We start from the raw sequence: 18,749 nt of genomic DNA on the forward strand, positions 1-18,749 counted from the left end.
AAGAGAACTATATACCCCCACAGTAAAGATAAAAAGTAGCATAAAAAATATTAACCCTAGTTTGTAAGTTTGTTTTTTTACAGTGGTATGTATCAGCAATTCTAAAAGTACTTTCTGCGTATTCTGGAATGAGGAAATAAATAAACATACAGTGAATAACAGGAGCAGATCCCTCACTGTCACAAAAGGAAGTGAAATATGTCACAACTTGAATATCTTGAGAACATAAAAATTATATCAAAAAGCTGGGGTGCCTGGGTAGCTCAGTCAGTTAAGCGTCTGACTTCGGCTCAGGTCATGATCTCAGTTTGTGAGTTTGAGCCCCACATAGGGCTTGCTGCTGTCAGTGCAGAACTTGCTTCAAATCCTCTGCCCACACCCCCACTCTCACATACTTTCTCTCTCAAAAATAAACAAACATTAAAAACAATTATATTAAAAAGCATAATCACCTAATTACTCTGTAACTCATCCATGGAAACCACAACAAACTTCACATATTTGACTTCCCCCTGCCATCCCTCAAAACATGCTTCATCTTTCAATTACTTTTTACATGTGTAACAAGTTTTCTGGAAGTATCTGACTTACCATGACTGAAATCACTCACTTCTATTAAACAGCACAGAGATCATTAACAACACACCTTTGCTTTAAAATCGTATTTTTTTCTTTGAAAAACTGACTACTTTCATCTTTTCTGTTTAAAATATAGCCTTGAGGCGCCTGGGTGGCGCAGTCAGTTAAGCGTCCGACTTCAGCCAGGTCACGATCTCGCGGTCCGTGAGTTCGAGCCCCGCGTCAGGCTCTGGGCTGATGGCTCAGAGCCTAGAGCTTGTTTCCGATTCTGTGTCTCCCTCTCTCTCTGCCCCTCCCCCGTTCATGCTCTGTCTCTCTCTGTCCCAAAAATAAATAAACGTTGAAAAAAATATATTTAAAAATAAATAAATAAATAAAATATAGCCTTGATTACCCATGCTGTTCAAGGAATGAGTTGTTCAATTTTCTTGTTAAACCAAGATTAAACTCATTTAGTTCAAATATTTTGAAAAATTCTTAAAATATATTCTTAAAATAGTATGTGCATAGGACCTAGATAATGTACTTTCTCAAAATTTAAGACTTTTCAGTGACTCTAGATTATTTAGTTATTACAGTTAAATGCCAAAGTGTCAATCCAAGAGGCTGAAAAGTTGTTCTGAATAAACCTCTGAACTTGTTTTCTGATATACAAAATAAAGGTATTACGATGCATGATACCCTGATTGAGTTACAAAACTCAAATTACTAAATGCATATGTGCTAGATAGTTTGTGGTTGACTAGACATCACTGCTATTGTTTTTAAAGTCTTCCTTGCATTGCAAAGGAAATTAACATTTCCAGACCCCCCTTTGGAGATAGGTGTAGGTAGATAATTGGGCAGAAAAACGCCTTCCAGGTGAATGGTTTCTTGAGAGCCACCCACTTTGGTGCTGCCAACTGAGAGAGTACTTAAAATTTCCAGTGACTTCTGAGCAAACAACCAGCTGCCATGCTTCAAGCTAAAATAATCAGTGACAGTTCTCCTAATTCCCTGAATCCTTCCAAAGGTTACAAAAGTTTCTTATGTTACAACCCTAATGCTTAAAATCAAACTCTAAATGACTGATGCACGTAAAAATATATGGAAGTATATGTGAAAATATAAACTAAAAAAGACCATAAAAAACATGAATTATTATTTTTGTTCCCAATGATGGGAAATTTCAATTGAAGCTGTTTTCTGGTAATCAGACTCTTTTTAGACAAATTAATACATCCAAAAAAACGGCTTTCCTTCTCCAAATCAATAAAACAATAAAACTTTTTCTTGCTACAAAACCCAGCTCTCTACCTAACTTCATTTCCCCATTTAATCATTCATTCAAATCAAGACATGTTTACCAAGCAAGGCATTTTGCTAGGTAATAAGAGGGTGCCACTGCAAGAGTTTACAATATGTGAGAATAACAAAAACATAATATTCAAAATAGAATTGTTACAAATCAGGAACCACAGGTGATGGTGGGTCAAGAAAGGAGGGATTAAATTTAACTTGGGAGTGAAAAGGTAAAAAAATCAAAAAAGGACTGAGAAATAATTAAAGGTTAAATAGAACCAAGCATTAAAGGATAGAAAGATTTCTCAAAATAAAGATATGCAAGAAAGCCGAAGAGCATACTCAAAGAAACAAAGCTAGCAACTCAGGGACATGTATGAAAAAAAAGGTATGTAACACAAGGTGGCTTATCCATAGAGTATAACAGAGAAGAGGCTGAGGGCAAATAACACAAGGCCAGAAAGCTAAATATTTGAACTTTACTGCTATTAACCAACTTCAGATTCATACAACTTACAAAATTTCATGCCTAGATAACAAAACCAGGCTGTTAATATATCCCTAAAACTAGAGCCTAATAGTAGTATGAAGAACTAAGCAGAGAAAAGAAAATGATCTGCCTAAAATGCTGTTTTTATCCTAACATTCTTCTGCTCAAAAACCTTCAATAATTTCTGAATGCCTATTTTTATCAAGTCTGTCAATACCATAGTCCCCATCCTACTTAACCAAATTTTCTACCATTGCCCAAATGTACAACTGTCTCCAGACAGGCTATTCTCTGTATTATTGGCCCTTGAGCACAACCAGAAAACACAGGTGGAATATTAGACTGTGTATTAATGTATTAGTCTAGCTGTGTATTAGTCTGTTCCAACTGCTATAACAAACTAATGTCCAGCAGACTGGACAGCTTAAACAACAGAAATTTATTTCTCACAGTTCTGGAGGCTATTATAATTCTAAAATGAAGATGCCAGCTAATTTGGTTACTGGTAAAGGCTGTCTTCCTGGCTTATAAATATCCACCCTTTCACTGTGTCTTCACGTGGCCTTTCCTCTGAGTGCATACTCAGAGAGGAGAAAAAGATCTCTCTCTTCCTCTTCTTTTAAGGCCATGTGAAGATACATGTATCCCTACAGGATTAAGCTCTACCCTATGACCTCATTTAACCTTAATTACCTCCATAAAGACCCTTTCTTCAAATATAGCTATGTTGAGGGTTAGGGCATCAATATACGAATTTCCAGGAGACACAAACTCATTCTATAACACATGGAGGCAAGATCTTGAAAAATTCTAGCTTCTTCTCTTACATTCTTCAAAAATGTCCTCCATCATGTGAAAAAGCCCTGTCCTGCCTACTAGAGAATGAGAAGCCCGTGAGGATGAGTGACCCCAGGTGAAATTAGCATAACTGTCAGCTGAGCTCAGTCAAAATCATAAAATCATGAGAAAATAAATGATTGTTGCTTTAGATCACTAAATTTGTAAACAGTCTGTTACAAATAGCTTTGTAACAGCGATAAATATCTACTACAGCATACCTTCTTGTTCTGCTTTTTGACCTAGATCTCTGAACTCTATAGGATTTCCCTCGACCCCTTGAACGACTTCGACTTCGTTTTCTTCGAGAGCCATATGAAGAGCTACTGCTTGATCGATGCCTGCGTCTGAAATAAAATATAATCAAGTGTCATTGCTATAAAAAAATTTTTACAGGCATTAGACAGAAATCTTCTAGATTCTAAAGAATCATCTCATTTTTACTACTTCTCACTCTCTCCTAGAAGCAAATAGAGATAAAATGTTATTCCTCTTTAACAGTCAGATGACTGATGCATAGTTTAATGATTGGATCCAGCTACTAATTAACACGTTAGGGGTCCTCAGCAGTATACAATCCTTCCAAATATTATCAGACGATATTTCATGAGAACTACACCAGTTTATATCTACATGTCTACAAAGAACAGACAAAGGACAGACACTAGACCCATGGATTGGGCCTAGCAAAAAGGAAAACCTTTGGGAGAATGAGGGGTTGGGCCAAATGGGTGAAAGGGAAAGGGAGATACAGGCTTCCAGTCATGAAACGAGTAAGGCACAGGAATAAAAAGCAGAGCATAAGGAATATAGTCAATGATATTACAATACCAATGTAATGGAACAGAGGGTAGCTATACTTGTGGTGAACACAGAATAATGCATAAACCTATCAAGTCACAAAATTGTACACCTGAAACTAATGTAGCATACTCAAAAATAAAAACTAAAAAAATTTTTTAAAAACTTTTGGGTTGGCACTTAACCCTCATAAATACATAACTTCTAAAAGAAAAAATGTTTTACCCAAAAAAATTGAAAGTTTTTTTGACCTAAAAAAACATATGAATACTAAAGAATGCTACTCTCATTACTAAATAAGTAAAAATTATAAAAATTATACCTTCTATCATATGAATGAGAGCGAGGCTGAAGATCTCTGGACCAAGATCTTGACTTTGACCTTGATTTCCTTCCACCTTTCTTTCGGCTATATGTTCTACTATCTGAAGAACTACTTGAAGATGACCGTCTACGGTGTTTCTTTTTTCTCTTGCTTCTGCTTTCTTCTTCAGTATCTGATGACCGGCGTCCCATTTCTGTAAGTGTAAATTCAAAGAAAATTTTTTCTAGCATAATGGCACAATGGATGAAATTTAACATAATAATATTTGTAGAACTTTGTAAAAATTTAAAAAGTCATGGGGCGCCTGGGTGGCGCAGTCAGTTAAGCGTCCGACTTCAGCCAGGTCACGATCTCGCGGTCCGGGAGTTCGAGCCCCTCGTCAGGCTCTGGGCTGATGGCTCAGAGCCTAGAGCCTGTTTCCGATTCTGTGTCTCCCTCTCTCTCTGCCCCTCCCCCGTTCATGCTCTGTCTCTCTCTGTCCCAAAAATAAATAAACGTTGAAAAAAAAAAATTAAAAAAAAAAAAAGTCTTAAAGTAAAATTTTAAATGTACCTGGCACTTTGACAAGACATGAGAAGTAGCTCTAGTATAGTCTTCAAGAATTATCAATTGTTTTTACAATTTATGAACAATTTAAATTTGTCCATAATTTTTTCAAAACTCTCTCTGAAGAGTCAATTCTGAGAACGGGATACGAATATAAATTATTATAAATTTTCTTATATTTTAAGTTGCACTTAGCATCAATTATACGCTGAGTTAGGGATAAACCATTAATCCTTGCACATTCCCTAAAGATAAAAAATATTTTACTACCTTTTATAGTTACATTTTTCTAACTAAAAATACTAAATTTTTAAATAGATAAAACCTCATTAGTTATCAACAAAGTACAAACTGAAACAATGCAAAGTACTAACGTTGATGAGGTTATTGTTAAGTCAGTCAACTCTGCATACTGCTAATTCCTATATAAAGTGATGGTATAAATCTTTCTAGAATGCAATTAAGCAGTAAAAAAAAAAAAGAGTCATTAAAATGTTGATTTTTTTGACAAAACAATCCTACTTCTAAGAATATATCTGCAAAGTTTTTCTTAAAAGGAAGATATATTCATGAAGATATTCATTATAGCATTATTAAAACCATATCTCTAGAGACTATACTTTAACAAAATATGTACATATGAGTAAGAGCAAAAATGAAAATAATTGATAATATTGAAGCAATGAAACTGGGTAATTGTTTTTATTTTACACTATTTTCTATATGGCTATAGTAATGTTTGTATATTTAGTAAGCAAAAGAAAAAAAAATACAGAAATACAACTTTTTTATTCTTAAGAATTAACTTAGGGGCGCCTGGGTGGCTTGGTTGGTTAAGCGTCCGACTTCGGGACTTTGGCTCAGGTCATGATCTCACGGCCCATGAGTTCGAGCCCCGTGTTGGGCTCTGTGCTGACCGCTCAGAGCCTGCAGCCTGTTTCAGATTCTGTGTCTCCTTCTGTCTCTGCCCCTCCCCTGTTCATGCTCTGTCTCTCTCTGTCTCAAAAATAAATAAACGTTGGGGAAAAAAAAATTTTTTTTTTAAATAAAATAAAAAAAGAATTAACTTAGTTGAGGGGCGCCTGGGTGGCTCAGTCGGTTGGGCATTCGACTTCTGGCCCAGATCACGATCCCGCACTTTGCGGGTTCAAGCTCCACATCGGGCTCTGTGCTCACAGCTCAGAGCCTGGAGCCTGCTTCAGATTCTGTGTCTCCCTCTCTCTCTGCCCCTCCCTTGCTTGCACTCTGTCTCTCTGTCTCCCAAAAATAAATATTTTTTAAAAATTAAAAAATAAAAAAACAATTAACTTAGTTGAGGGGCACCTGGGTGGCTCAGTCAGTTAAGGTTCCGACTTTGGCTCAGGTCATGATCTCACAGTTTGTGAGTTCGAGCCCCACGTCGGGCTCTGTGCTGTCAGCTCAGTGCCTGGAGCCTGCTTCAGATTCTGTGTCTCCCTTTCTCTCTGCCTCTCCCCGACTCACACTCTGTCTCTGTCTCTCAAAAATTAATAAATGTTAAAAAAAATTAAAGAATTAACTTAGTTGATAAGAAGCTTCCTGTCTTAAAGTCAGCCTTTAGTCTCACACACAATCGCATTTATTTTACTAAAATAGTTATTAGCTATCTTTCAGTGTCACATAAAAACAAGATCCATCCTATGTGATGGTTAAGATAAACAGTTAATGGAGCAGATAAATAAATCTCATAATTCCCTTTAATATTTATTCAAAATAAGTTATAACATTACTATGAACAAAGCACTGTGTTAAATTACAGCTTTGTTTTCAGAATGGTCAGGAAAGCCATCCCCTCCCTGACTCTAACACAATACCACCTGAAAGTTGAAAATCACAATACCACTTGAAAATCGCTGTCAGGACTAATTCAAAACATCAAGCTATTTACCTAGGGCCAGAATTAGACTTTAAATATCGTTCTGAACCTCCAAGTTGTTCATAGTTCTAGTATTTTACAGTTAAAATATTGGGAAGACTTGGTTTTGAAACTTTCAGTAAATCACTTGTAAATCAAAGCCAGTTTCCTCACTGAAAAATGAAATTGCACTGGCTAACGATCATGACCCTTTCCAGCTTCCAAATACTATAATTATGAAAGTATACATATATAGACCGTATAAATGTACATATATACACACTTAAATATCCACATATATATACCCATTATATATAACATGTAACCACGTCTGTGTGTGTATGTGTATTTTCACTAAAGAATGTTACATAATTGCATGATAACAATCACCTAAGTCTTCCTATTTCCTGTTTTTTTTTTTCTTGTTTTCATCTTTAGACAGTTAATGACGTTTCTTTGCCCACAAATAACCATTTAAATTAAGATGAGTTTTTATGATAATCTTACCTGGTTAAAAAAATACTAAAATGAGCGTGAAAGGATAAAGAAGTACAAATTCACAAGGATAAAGAGGCTAGAAGAGAAAACAACAGGAACAGTAGACAAGATATGTCAATAAATTTTTAGCAAATGAAAACCAGATGGAGAATTTAGAGCTAAGAAAGTTGAATATCAAGCAACTGCAGAAAATTCCAACAAGAGAAAGGCCAATTCACGTAGCAAAAATCAGAAAGGGTCAAGAATTTGAGACACCAGATACCAGAGCAGGCACAATGGGTCATGAGACTAAAATACAGAGAATTAGTTGAAAATGTAAAAGAAGTAATCTCCCAGGTCCTCCCCCATCCAAACCATATAAGTAACTACTCCTCTCCAGTCCCAGCAGGAAAGATGGTTTATTTTAGGAAAATGATGAAACAATGAAGCACCAGGTCCAGGGTAAAAGAGGGCAGAAAGATGCTAAACTTAAAGATGCCAAAGTTAAAGGAAAATGAAGGTTTATAATCTAATGGTAAATACTGCAGCACTCTGTGTACTTGGATCCAAGAATTCTGGCAGAAGATTCTTTACAAAAACTGATAGGTAGCCAAAAAAAGGTAAATAAATATTTGAAGGTCCTCTGAAAAAAAGGCCAGGCCCTTACCCAATCACCCTTTAACCAAACCCACCAGTTAACAAGTCCAAATCTTAAACGATAAACTTTTCTCCGTAAACTTTTTTGTTGTTAACCTTTTAGTGATTATACAACAAAAGATAACCAATCACATGATGAAAGCCTTCATCATAAGAGACAGAACCAAAACAAAAAGAAAAAAAAAGCAACTTTTAGTAAACAGGGAACATGCAGAAAAAATCAGTTAATATCCTCAGAAACATGAGATGATCCCGCAAACAAGAATAGGAGGAACATCCAAAGAACAGGAAAGCTTGAAATTCAAACAAATGATAATTTGTTGAGAACTTTTTTTTTTTAATGTTTATTTATTTTTGAGAGAGACAGAGACAGAATGCGAGTGGGTTAGGGGCAGAGAGGGAGGGACACACAGAAGCAGAAGCAGGCTCCAGGCTCCGAGCTGTCAGCACAGAGCCCGATGCGGGGCTTGAACTCACGAGCTGTGAGATCATGACCTGAGCCGAAGTCGGACGCTCAACCTACTGAGCCACCCAGGCACCCCAAACAAATGATAAATTGTAATAAAAAATACAATAGTGTAGGGGCTCCTGGGTGGCTCAGTTGGTTGAGCGTCAGACTCTTGATTTCCGCTCAGGTCATAATCCCAGGGTCATGGGATGGATCCCAGCATAGGGCTGGAGCCTACGTAAGATTCTCTTTCTCTCTCCCCCTTTGCCCCTCTCCCCTGCTCATGTGCACACATGCTCTCACTCTGTGTCTAAAATAAAAACAACAACAACAAAAACAAATCAATAGGGTTAGAAGATAAGGTCAAAAGACTTGAAGAAAGTAGAAAGAAAAAGAAAAAATAGGAGGTGGGTGCCTGGCTGGCTCAGTCTGCAGGGCATGTGACTTGATCTCAGGGTTTTAAGTTTGAGTCCCACATTGGATGTAGAAATTACTTAAAAATAAATTATTAAAGGGGCGCCTGGGTGGCCCAGTCGGTTGAGTGTCCAACTTCGGTTCAGGTCATGATCTCGCAGTTCGTGGGTTCAAGCCCCACGTCGGGCTCTGTGTGGACAGCTCAGAGCCTGGAGCCTGCTTCGGATTCTGTGTCTCCCTCCCTCTGCCCCTTCTCCGCTCATGCTCTCTGTCTCTCAAAAATGAATAAACGTTAAAAAAAATTTTAAAAAAAAGGAAATAAAAGAGGATCAACCCAGAAAGTTGGATATCCAATGAATATGCATTCCATAAAAAAAAAAAAGGAGGGGGAGAAAAGAGATAAAAATATCCAAAGAATAATTCAAAAGAATTTCCAGAATTGAAAGACATTGCTTTAAATCCCCAGGACAATGAAGTAATAAAAGACATACACCAGATATATCTCAGAAAAATTCAGACACCAGCCATATATAGAAGATCCTAGAAACTTCCAAAGAGAAATAAATGGGGGGAATCACAAAGGGCTTCTCAACAGCAACACAGAAAACAAAAAGCACTTGCCTTCACAAATCTAAGTGAAAATGATTTTCAACCTGTCTATATTAAGACCCAATCACTGATGTAATAACAGATCAGAATAAAGACACTTTCAAATATGCAGTCTCAAAACTATACCTTGCACTCACCCTTTCTTAGGAAGCTACTAAACGATGTGCTCCACCAAAAGTAGAGAGTAAACCAACAAAGATGACCCAGATTCAAGAAAAAAAAAAGAAAAAAAAAAATCTAACACTAGACACAGGTGAAAAGTCCCAGGATGATTACAGGCCTAGGTATAAGAGATATATCAATGAGCAAGTGACAAAAATCCTTGCCCACTATAATAGCAATTCTCAAAATGGAGTTAGTAGACCTTTGCAGGTCCCTAAGACCCTTTCGGGGATCCAAGAAATCAAAACTATTTTCATTATAATATTGAAACATGATTTCCCTTTTTCACTGTGTTGACTTTTGCACTGATGATGTAAATAAAAGCAATAGTAGGCAAAACTGCTGGAGCCTTAACAAGAATCAAGGCAATGGCATCCAATTGTACTAGTAGTAGTCATTATATTCTTCACTGCAACACACAGTTTAAAAAAAAAATTTTAAGGCAGTTTCACTTAAGAATGTCCTTGATAAAGCAGTAAAAATCATTAATTTCATTAAATTTCAGGGGTGCCTGCGTGGCTCAGCCGTTTGAGTGTCTGACTTCAGCTCAGGTCATGATCTCACAGTTCGTGGGTTCGAGCCCTTCATCAAGCTCTGTGCTGACAGTTCAGAGCCTGGAGCCTGCTTTGGATTCTGTTTCCCTCTCTCTCTGCCCCTCCCCTACTTGCACTCTGTCTCTCTCTATCAAAAATAAATAAACATTACAAAAAATTTAAATTTCAACCCTTGAGCACACATCTTTTTAATATTCGGTATGATGAAATGGGAAATACACTTACCTGCTGCTGCATACTAAAGAATAATGGATACCTTGAGAACAAGCATTTGTACAAATGAATTTCAAATTGAACTAGCTTTTGTCACGAAACACCAGTTTTTAAAAAGTTTACTAGAGAATGTGCGAGACAGCGTGCATGAGCAGGGGAGGGGCAGAGAGTCAGAGGGAGAGAGAATCCCAAGCAGGTTCTGTGCTGTCAGCACAGAGCCTGACATGGGACTCAATCTCACCAACTGTGGGATCATGACCTGAGCCAAAACCAAGAGTCAGACGCTTAACCAATTAAAGCCACCCAGGTGCCCTAAAACACTATTTTTAAAAAAACTAACCATGATTATTCAGACTTGAGTATTTGGCAGACATCTTCCCAGAAATGAACGAAGAGTCTTTCACTTCAAGGAAAACTGACATTTGTTGCCAACGATAAAATTTTAGCTCTCAAGCAAAAATTAGAATTTTGGACTTGTATCCACCAAGAGAGACTGACAGCTTCCCAGTTGCTAAAGATTTCTCTGATGAGATCAGTAGTGATATTAACAAATGTGAATTTTTAAAAATTACATAATAAGGTAAAAATCTAGAAGATATGCATAACTCAGTGAACCATTATTTTCCCAAAGGCCCACTCATGATGTCACAGAATCCATGACAAAAATCCACTCACAGTGTAAGACGAACCAAAAGATTTTAATGTAAGTCACTGATATGGCTTCAAATATCAGATTGCAACCAACCTTAAGGAAACTACTACTTGTCAGGGTGCCTAGGTGGCTCAGTCGGTTGAGAGTCTGGCTTTTGGTTTTGGCTCAGATCATGATCTCACAGTTCGTGACTCTGAACCCCACCTCACACCAGGCTCCACACTGACAGTGCAGAGTCTGCTTAGGATCTTCTCTCTCAAAGTGAATAAATAAACTTTAAAAAAAAAAAAAAAAAAAAAAGAAAGAAAGAAAGAAAGAAAGAAAGAAAGAAAGAAAGAAAGAAAGAAAGAAAGAAAGAAAGAAAGAAAAAAGAAACTACTACTTTTCATGTTTTGGTGTGGTATCAAAGAAGTAATTATCTGAAAAGGCTATTAAAATACTTATTTTTCAAATACCATATCTTTGTGAATCCAAATTTTCTCCCTATACGTTAATCATAACAACTCATCACAACAGACTAAATGCAGAAGCAGATGTTAAGAATACAACTGTCTTCTATTAAGCCAGACATGAGAGATTTGAAAAATGGAAAATAATGCCACTTTTCTCACTAAGTTTGTTTTGGAAAATAGTTATTTTTCATATCAAATGTGTTATTTGTTACCATGTAATGGGCTTATTATTTTACGTGGATTAACACTTCAAAATTTTCTAATTTAATTACTAGTAAGGCAATATTTATAGATACAGCCCACATAGACAAAAGTTCTTGGGGTTCACCATAATTTTCAAGGGTATAAAGGAATCCAGGGTATGTGAGTGGCTCAATCAGTACAGCATCTGACTCTTGATACCAAGGTCATGAGTTCAAGCCCCACGTTGGGCATGGAGCCTACTTAAACAAATAAATAGAGTTGTAAAGGAATCCTAAAACTAGAAAGTTTGCCATTCTCCACTCTTGCCCAGCTTATTAAGTCCCTATGTAAGGCATAAAGAAAGGTAGAAAGAACATGAGGTAGAAAGAACATGACACAGATCTAATTATGTACCTTGCTGTTGACTGGAAAAAAAAGAAAGAGAATAGGAGGTGGGTATAAATTTTCCTTTAATTTCAAACAACATAATGCACCCCAGTAGAAGAATGATTACATTTAACCCAGAAAAGTTACTGAAAGATACAAAATCCTTCCTTAGAGGAACTAAGTAAAAGAAAGTTCAAAAACCATGTCACAAAACTATGAATGTATTTTCAAATAACACATTTACATTTCAGAAAAATTCCACTGAAGTATAATTAATCAAGAGATATCAAAAGCCACTATATTTCTTTATTACAGTTAGCTTCAAATATTTATTCAGAAAAAGTGAACACTAAAAGCAAATAAGAGAGATCCAAAAATTGTCTTCTCTATCAATGACAGGTTCTGAAATCGTACTCACCACCCTAGATATATACTTACCTCTGGATTTTCATCTCATTGGCATATAATTGAAAATACTTACTCATGAGTACTTACTTACTCACGTTACACACTCCTAGTAAGAAAGAATTCTTTATACTTAACTCCGTCATTAAGGTACAGTACATGTAAAACACATTAATAACTCTTTCTAAGAAGGGCAACAATGAATTGAGCAGAGATCTTTAAGAGTCCCACAAGCTAACAATTTTTCAATCTATCTGTAAACAGACAAGGCAAGTACATGAACAGAACTCATACAGCTCTTGGTTTTCTGTCCTCCCTCTATTTTCTAGTACTTCCTGGTTGTAGTCTCTTGGTTGTAAACCTTACCCAAATACTCCCACTACAGAACTGAAACCAGGACAGGTAAGGACTACAGCAGGACATCAATTCACAAAAACATCTCATTGTAAAGTTTAAGTGACTAACTGAAGATGTGAAGCCAAGATGTGCTCATTCAAAAGACAGCTCAAGGCATACACAAATAGTTCCTTTGTCTAGTTATTAAAAAAAGTACAAAAAGCAATTAACCTTTCTCAGAAAACATGCAGTTAGAACAAAGATTCCTAGAGGATATGACAGTTTATTTCTCCACTAGTCATTCATTAGTATATCAATCTTTTTTATCTTGGGCACATGGCAAAAAAAAAAAAAAAAAAAAAAGAAGAAGAAAAGAAAAGAAAAGAAAGAAAAAAGAAAAGAACAGGCATGTCAATGGGAAATCCACCTCAAAGAGGTAAAGTAAAAAAAAGTAAAAATATCATTTTAGCATAGGAAGAAATCTGCAAACAAGTACAGAATCATGAAAAAACAGTGAAAAAACAGAGGTAAAATTCTAATTTGATATAAGAAAGCAAAATTCAAAAGAGATACAGAATTGTCAAAACACTCCTCCATTCACAAAAAATTTGCTGACTAGCATCTTTTTTTTTTTTAAGTTTATTTATTTTGTGAAAGAGAGCATGAGTGGGGAAGAGGCAAAGAGAGAGGGAGAGAGAGAATCCCAAACAGGCTCCGTGCTGTCTGCATAGAGCCCAACTCGGGGCTCAAACCCACCAACAGTGAGATCATGACCAGGGCCAAAATCAAGAGCCAGAAGCTTAACTGACTGAATCACCCAGGCGCCCCCTAGCATCTCTTTTTTAAAAAAAACATTATCAGTCATAAATATTTCTCCCCAGTGGTTTGAAAGGAAAGCAGAAAATATATCTATACATCTACTGTAACAATCTTACTACACAACTTTTCCAACTCATAACACAACTCTTTGCTAAGAGTGGTGGAGTTGGTATGGCCAATCAATAGCTGCCTTTATTTTTTTTTTCTATTTCCAACATTTTTAGCTCTCTTATTGAAGAACATACAGTAGTAAAGTGTTACCACTTAGCAGGAAATCTCCTTTGCCTGCAAAGAAAGTGAATACATATAGACTCTAAAGCTGGAGGGGATACAGTTTCCCCACAAGGTTGCACCTATCATATCTGTTCAAATCCTTAAACCTGACAACTCTGCATAACTCTTTCTCTTAGAGCTTTTATGTCTAAGTCCAAAAATGACAGCTGGAATACTGTTTTGTAACGCAAAATATATTTGAATTTATTTGAATACCTAGTACCTAGCCAGCTGAAACTCTAATAGGTTAGTGGTAATTCTGAAAACGCAGTAACAAAAAATTTAGGCTTGCAATGTACATTTAAAGATATATAACCTCTGAGATAGAAATTACATTAAGGTTGACCTAAAATCATGAGCCGGCAACACGTATAAACAGTGCATTATAACCGCTCACCAAAGTAAACAGAGCTTAAGGGTAGCCATGTGCTCTTACTCTATGACCAGCAGGCCACAAATTCTGAAGTCAAAGAAATAGAGGCGAATAAGGTGAATAGATTCATATGTTAATAAAGTTAAGTCTATTTCACCTAAGCAAGAGTGCGAGCCAGGGAAGGGGGATAGACATTGAAAGAGCAGGTGGATCTAAAGTACCAACAGCACAGTGAGTGGGGCACAGTGTACCAGGTGCCAGCCTCCCTCTCGTTCCACCCTACCTAGAGCTAGTGACGAAGCACCAACCACACAGAAACCCAAAGCACTGATCTAGGACCAGGCACTGGGAATGGAGAAGGAGGTGTGGCGGGACTAGGGGGTGAAGGAGGAATGGGAGGAAGAGCTGGTTAACTCTCCCTCACCACCTCCAGACCAAGGGCCTAGCTTGAGGCCTGCGACCGCACGCAATCCTACAGCCACCCACCACCCAGCACCCAGCACCCACAGGCCCCAGCTCGGACCTAAAGGGTCAGAAAGCGCCAGGTGCGGGGCGCATGCGTACTGTGCCGCTCAGCACGCCTCGCGGCCGCCACCCACCACCCCCTCCACCCCGACTCCACGCCGCCTTCCCAGCGGACTACGCCAGGCCCCGCGCCGCCTCAAGCCTACCAGGGCCTCGGAACCGCGCACCCGCAGGCGCCGCCTCCCGGGCTACCGATGCGGGAATCACCTGGGTCCGGGCCTTCGGTCTCAGGCCTCGCGTTGACTTGCAGGCTCCACAGACCTAGAAACGTTCCTTCAAATCTGGGCGCCGCCGGCGTCCTCCGAACTTGCTTCAGTTTAAGCTCACCGCCTTCCTGGTTCCAGCGCCAGGCAGCGTCAGCCGAGCTTTCGAGTGCATCGATGGAGGCTACCAGAAGTTAGAGGAGTGCCGAGAGAGTAGATTGTCACGCCGCCAATTTTTTGTTTGGTGTTGGGTTTGCGTGCTCGCTTATTTGATTTTCTTCCACCCAAAAGCAATAAAGGTGGAGACGGAAGAGTGTTATTGCCTTAGTAATCGTCGTTATCGTCTTAGATAATCAGTAAACAAATCTGAATCGTAGGAAGTTAATGTTTAAGACACCACACGTAGCAAAATTGGTTATCTCACGCTAGGGGAGGAGGAAACTAGCCTAACGATAATAAATCATGGGTGTGTGTCTGTGTGGAGTCGTGTGTGATTAAATTGTAATGATTTATTTGCAAAAATGCATTAAAATCAGTGTTTCTTCTACCTGAAGGTGAAGGCATTCACAGGTTGGGTGCAAATTAGTTTCTCACATTAAAGTTAACTGGTTAGTGGAGGAATGGGAGAAGGCTGCCCGAGGCAGGGAGAGAAGGTTTCTTCCGAAAGAAATTAAGTGTACATAGGGTTTTATTGTTATTTAAACGAATGGAAATTACAGCGATTCAGCATTTTCTGTAACTCACACTACATTATTTATCTGTAATAAACGGTAAGAAAGTGAATAAACTCTTGGCCTTGGTTTGGGTCGACCGTGAGAACAAACTTATAACAACTGATAGATATCGAAGCTACAGTTTTCCGCTGACGATTTGAGAGGGTGAAAATCACTTTCACGAATATATTTCTCATAAATGACTGTACCTTAACTAACCAGTTTTGAGAAGCCGTTTTAAAACTTAACTACTACATTACATGTTTATTTTAAACAATTCAAGAGCTGGGCGGACCCTTGGGGTCCTGAATTTTATTGGAACCTGTGTATCTGTCTGCAGGCTGTCTACCGAACTTTATTCAATGTTTTTTTACCAAAACAACATTTTGAAATATCCTGTCTCCAGAAAATATTTTCATCTAATGAAACAACATAATTAAACTTCATGAACATTTATTAGTATATGATTTAAAACCTTGTCGTTGTTGTTTAACTAAACTTCCCTTGGGCCAGTGGGGATCTGTGATGAGACACAGCAGATTTCTCATAGCTCCATCTGGTATCAACACCATTATTCCTAAATATATACAAGGAGTCAATATGCCAGCAAAATCTATGGGAAAATCTATTTGGTGTCTGAGCATTCCCTGTTTACCTTTAAAATGGTCATTTTCCCTGAACCTCAGTAGATGGAATTTAAAAAGTAACTACTGAGTTTCCTAATCCCTTGCCAGACTTCTAGTAGTGGTTATGTTGGGGCTGTTTGCGAATACGTTTTTAACACCTCAGTTTCAGAGCCATTTGAGCAAGACATCCATTTAGCTGACCCCATTACTGGTCATTCTGCTAAAAAACCTTAAAAACGGATTTTCATAAAGGATTAAAGTTTTATGGTTATTCCCCTCTGACAATATCAGAATTAAAGTGGTTATAAATAGTAAATCAAGACTAAATGTAAAATCATATTTCTAAATTCATATAACTTTGGAAAACGTATTTGAGTCCCTTTTGTAGTGTGATACAATAAATGCAAGCAGTCATAATTCCTTAATACCTAAAAAGTATTGCTATTGGAAACTTAAAGATCTTAATTATTTCTCCTAAAAGCAGCAATAAATGTTTTAAGAAGAACAAAAGATAACTTCAGAATTCAAGAGAAAAAAAGGAAAAGTAACATTTCTAAGAAGTATGATTTCCATTTTCCTTAAATTCACTAAATGTGAACATTTTAATCTAAGGAGTAGTATAGTATGACAAAGATACTCTATGTGTATATGTTCTAGAACTGCTAATACATTATAACTGTGTTCTCCTTTTACAAATGATCCAGGTTGCTTTGACTATAGTTCTCAAATTATCTGTTAACTTTGTGTTCACAACTTAACCGATGGGCAGAACTATACATATCAAAGTTCTGTAATTGCTTTTATTTTTACTGAGAGTATCAGATCCAATAAGATGAACATGTTACCTTTAACATCAGAAGAAAACCTGCACTAATATTCATACTACTTGAAAATGTCCCCCAGCCATGCTTGAAGAGATGTATTTGTTTATGCACTCAAGTAATTACAACTTTCCGTATGTAAATATTCTTGTGAGATATATATATATATATACACATATATAGCCACATTACTCATAGCAAGCTTTGTCCTGCACAATATAGACAAATGGCTCAGTAATATAGATGTTCCTTCCACATAACAAACTAATTCGGTGAAAATAGTCCAGGAATAGAATTTTAAGTTGTAGCTTTGACAGAGAGAGAGAGAGAGAGAGAGAGAGAGAGAGAGAGAGAGAGAGAAACCTTTCTCCCAGTGAACCTCTCTTTTTGAATAGTCCACGATAAATAAAATTAGATGGGGGGGGGGGTTAAGCAACGTGATTTTTTTTTTCGAACTCTAAGAGGGACAATCATTTGCTTTTCAAAATTAGGAAATTACTGTTGATTTTTAATGTTTCTGGGGATGCTAAAGAAGAACTCCTGTAGTTCATTGTGGGAAGGGTCCGGCTGCAGGGAGTTGTAAGGGAGAAGGGGTCAGGATCCTGAGACCCCAAAGAGAGAACGAAGTCAAACTGTCCTTGACCAGGCGCTAAGGAAACACTTTAAAATGAAATCTGTCAGGGAACAGCTGCTCAGGAAACGTGTTAAATAGGCTGGCCCGAGTTGGGTTTGTCCGTAGAGGTGTCGGCTAGGGCTCTAAGATGCGAGTAGTGGGGTGAATCACAAACTCCCCGGGGCAGGAAGCTTAGTAAAGATCCAGGCTCAGCTCTCGCTGCAGGCCGGGAAGCCCCTATAGGGAGCCGCGCGGGTCTGGGACGCAGTAGAAGACCCTGACTCTGAGCAAGCTTGTGAACGCAGGTTGCCGGACTGTGTGGGTGGGAGGGTGGGTGAGGAGCGGGGGTGTAGGATTGGGACACAGAGTCAGGATCCGGAACTGGGGTGCCCGGCGCCTAACGCTGGTCAAGGAAGCCCGGCTGCAAAGCGGGGCGGAGCAGTTGCGCTGCACCCTGACGCGGTGAGAGGTTGTAGGGTCGGTTGCGGAGTCCGGGTACCCGACTGACTCCAGCAGCCGCGCACTTGTCAGTTTCCTCTTGGCCACGCCCCGGCGGAGTAGGTCCAGCTCCCCAGTGTTTAACTGAATCGTGACACCAACGCAAAATCCACGCCTAATTAAATTAATTAGGGATTCTCGTCAACCCTGGATTAATGGCCAAGAGCACAGGCGGCCGAGGCCATCTGAAAACCCGGACGGCCTGGGACCGGCCTCCTCTTCCCGCCCCCTCCCGTCCCCTTCACTGCCCTCCCACTCCAGCTCCAGCCTGCCTGGACTCCAGCCTCAATCAATCTCAATCTCTCTCTCTCTCTCTCTCTCTCTCTCTCTCTCTCTCTCTCTCTCTCAATCTCTCCCTCTTTCTCCCTCCCTCCCAACCCCCAATCTCCCACCCCCAGGTAGTGGTGCGGGTGCTTCCCCAGGAAGGGGCTCCCTCCGAGTTGCGAAGGGGAGGTAATTTACTCAGAACAAGGGGCCGCCTTTGCGAAGTATAAATAGTGAGACTTCAAGCGCAGCATTGCTATCAGATCTGAACTCTCCGCAGGAAGAATTGTCAAAGATCTTAACATTGAACAAGCGCGCTCCGGCAGGGAAGCATCAGTTC

The 18,749-nt window shown here is 38.6% G+C and overlaps 1 protein-coding gene across 1 annotated transcript in view; it reads right to left on the reverse strand.

Annotated features, from left to right (window-relative positions):
- Positions 1–15,065, reverse strand: part of RSRC1 (arginine and serine rich coiled-coil 1) — a 241,355-nt gene extending 226,290 nt beyond the window's left edge. Inside the window, exons 1-3 of the mRNA XM_043595038.1 lie at positions 14,879–15,065; positions 4,311–4,506; positions 3,409–3,534 (exon numbers count right to left, since the gene is read on the reverse strand). Of these exons, the coding sequence (XP_043450973.1) occupies positions 3,409–3,534; positions 4,311–4,504 (320 nt within the window). The 5' untranslated portion in view covers positions 4,505–4,506; positions 14,879–15,065. The remainder of the gene's footprint in view (positions 1–3,408; positions 3,535–4,310; positions 4,507–14,878) is intronic.
- Between the last annotated feature and the right edge of the window lie 3,684 nt (positions 15,066–18,749).

The sequence above is a fragment of the Prionailurus bengalensis genome, chromosome C2 (assembly GCF_016509475.1).
Source record: "Prionailurus bengalensis isolate Pbe53 chromosome C2, Fcat_Pben_1.1_paternal_pri, whole genome shotgun sequence".
Classification (NCBI taxonomy): Eukaryota; Metazoa; Chordata; class Mammalia; order Carnivora; family Felidae; genus Prionailurus; species Prionailurus bengalensis.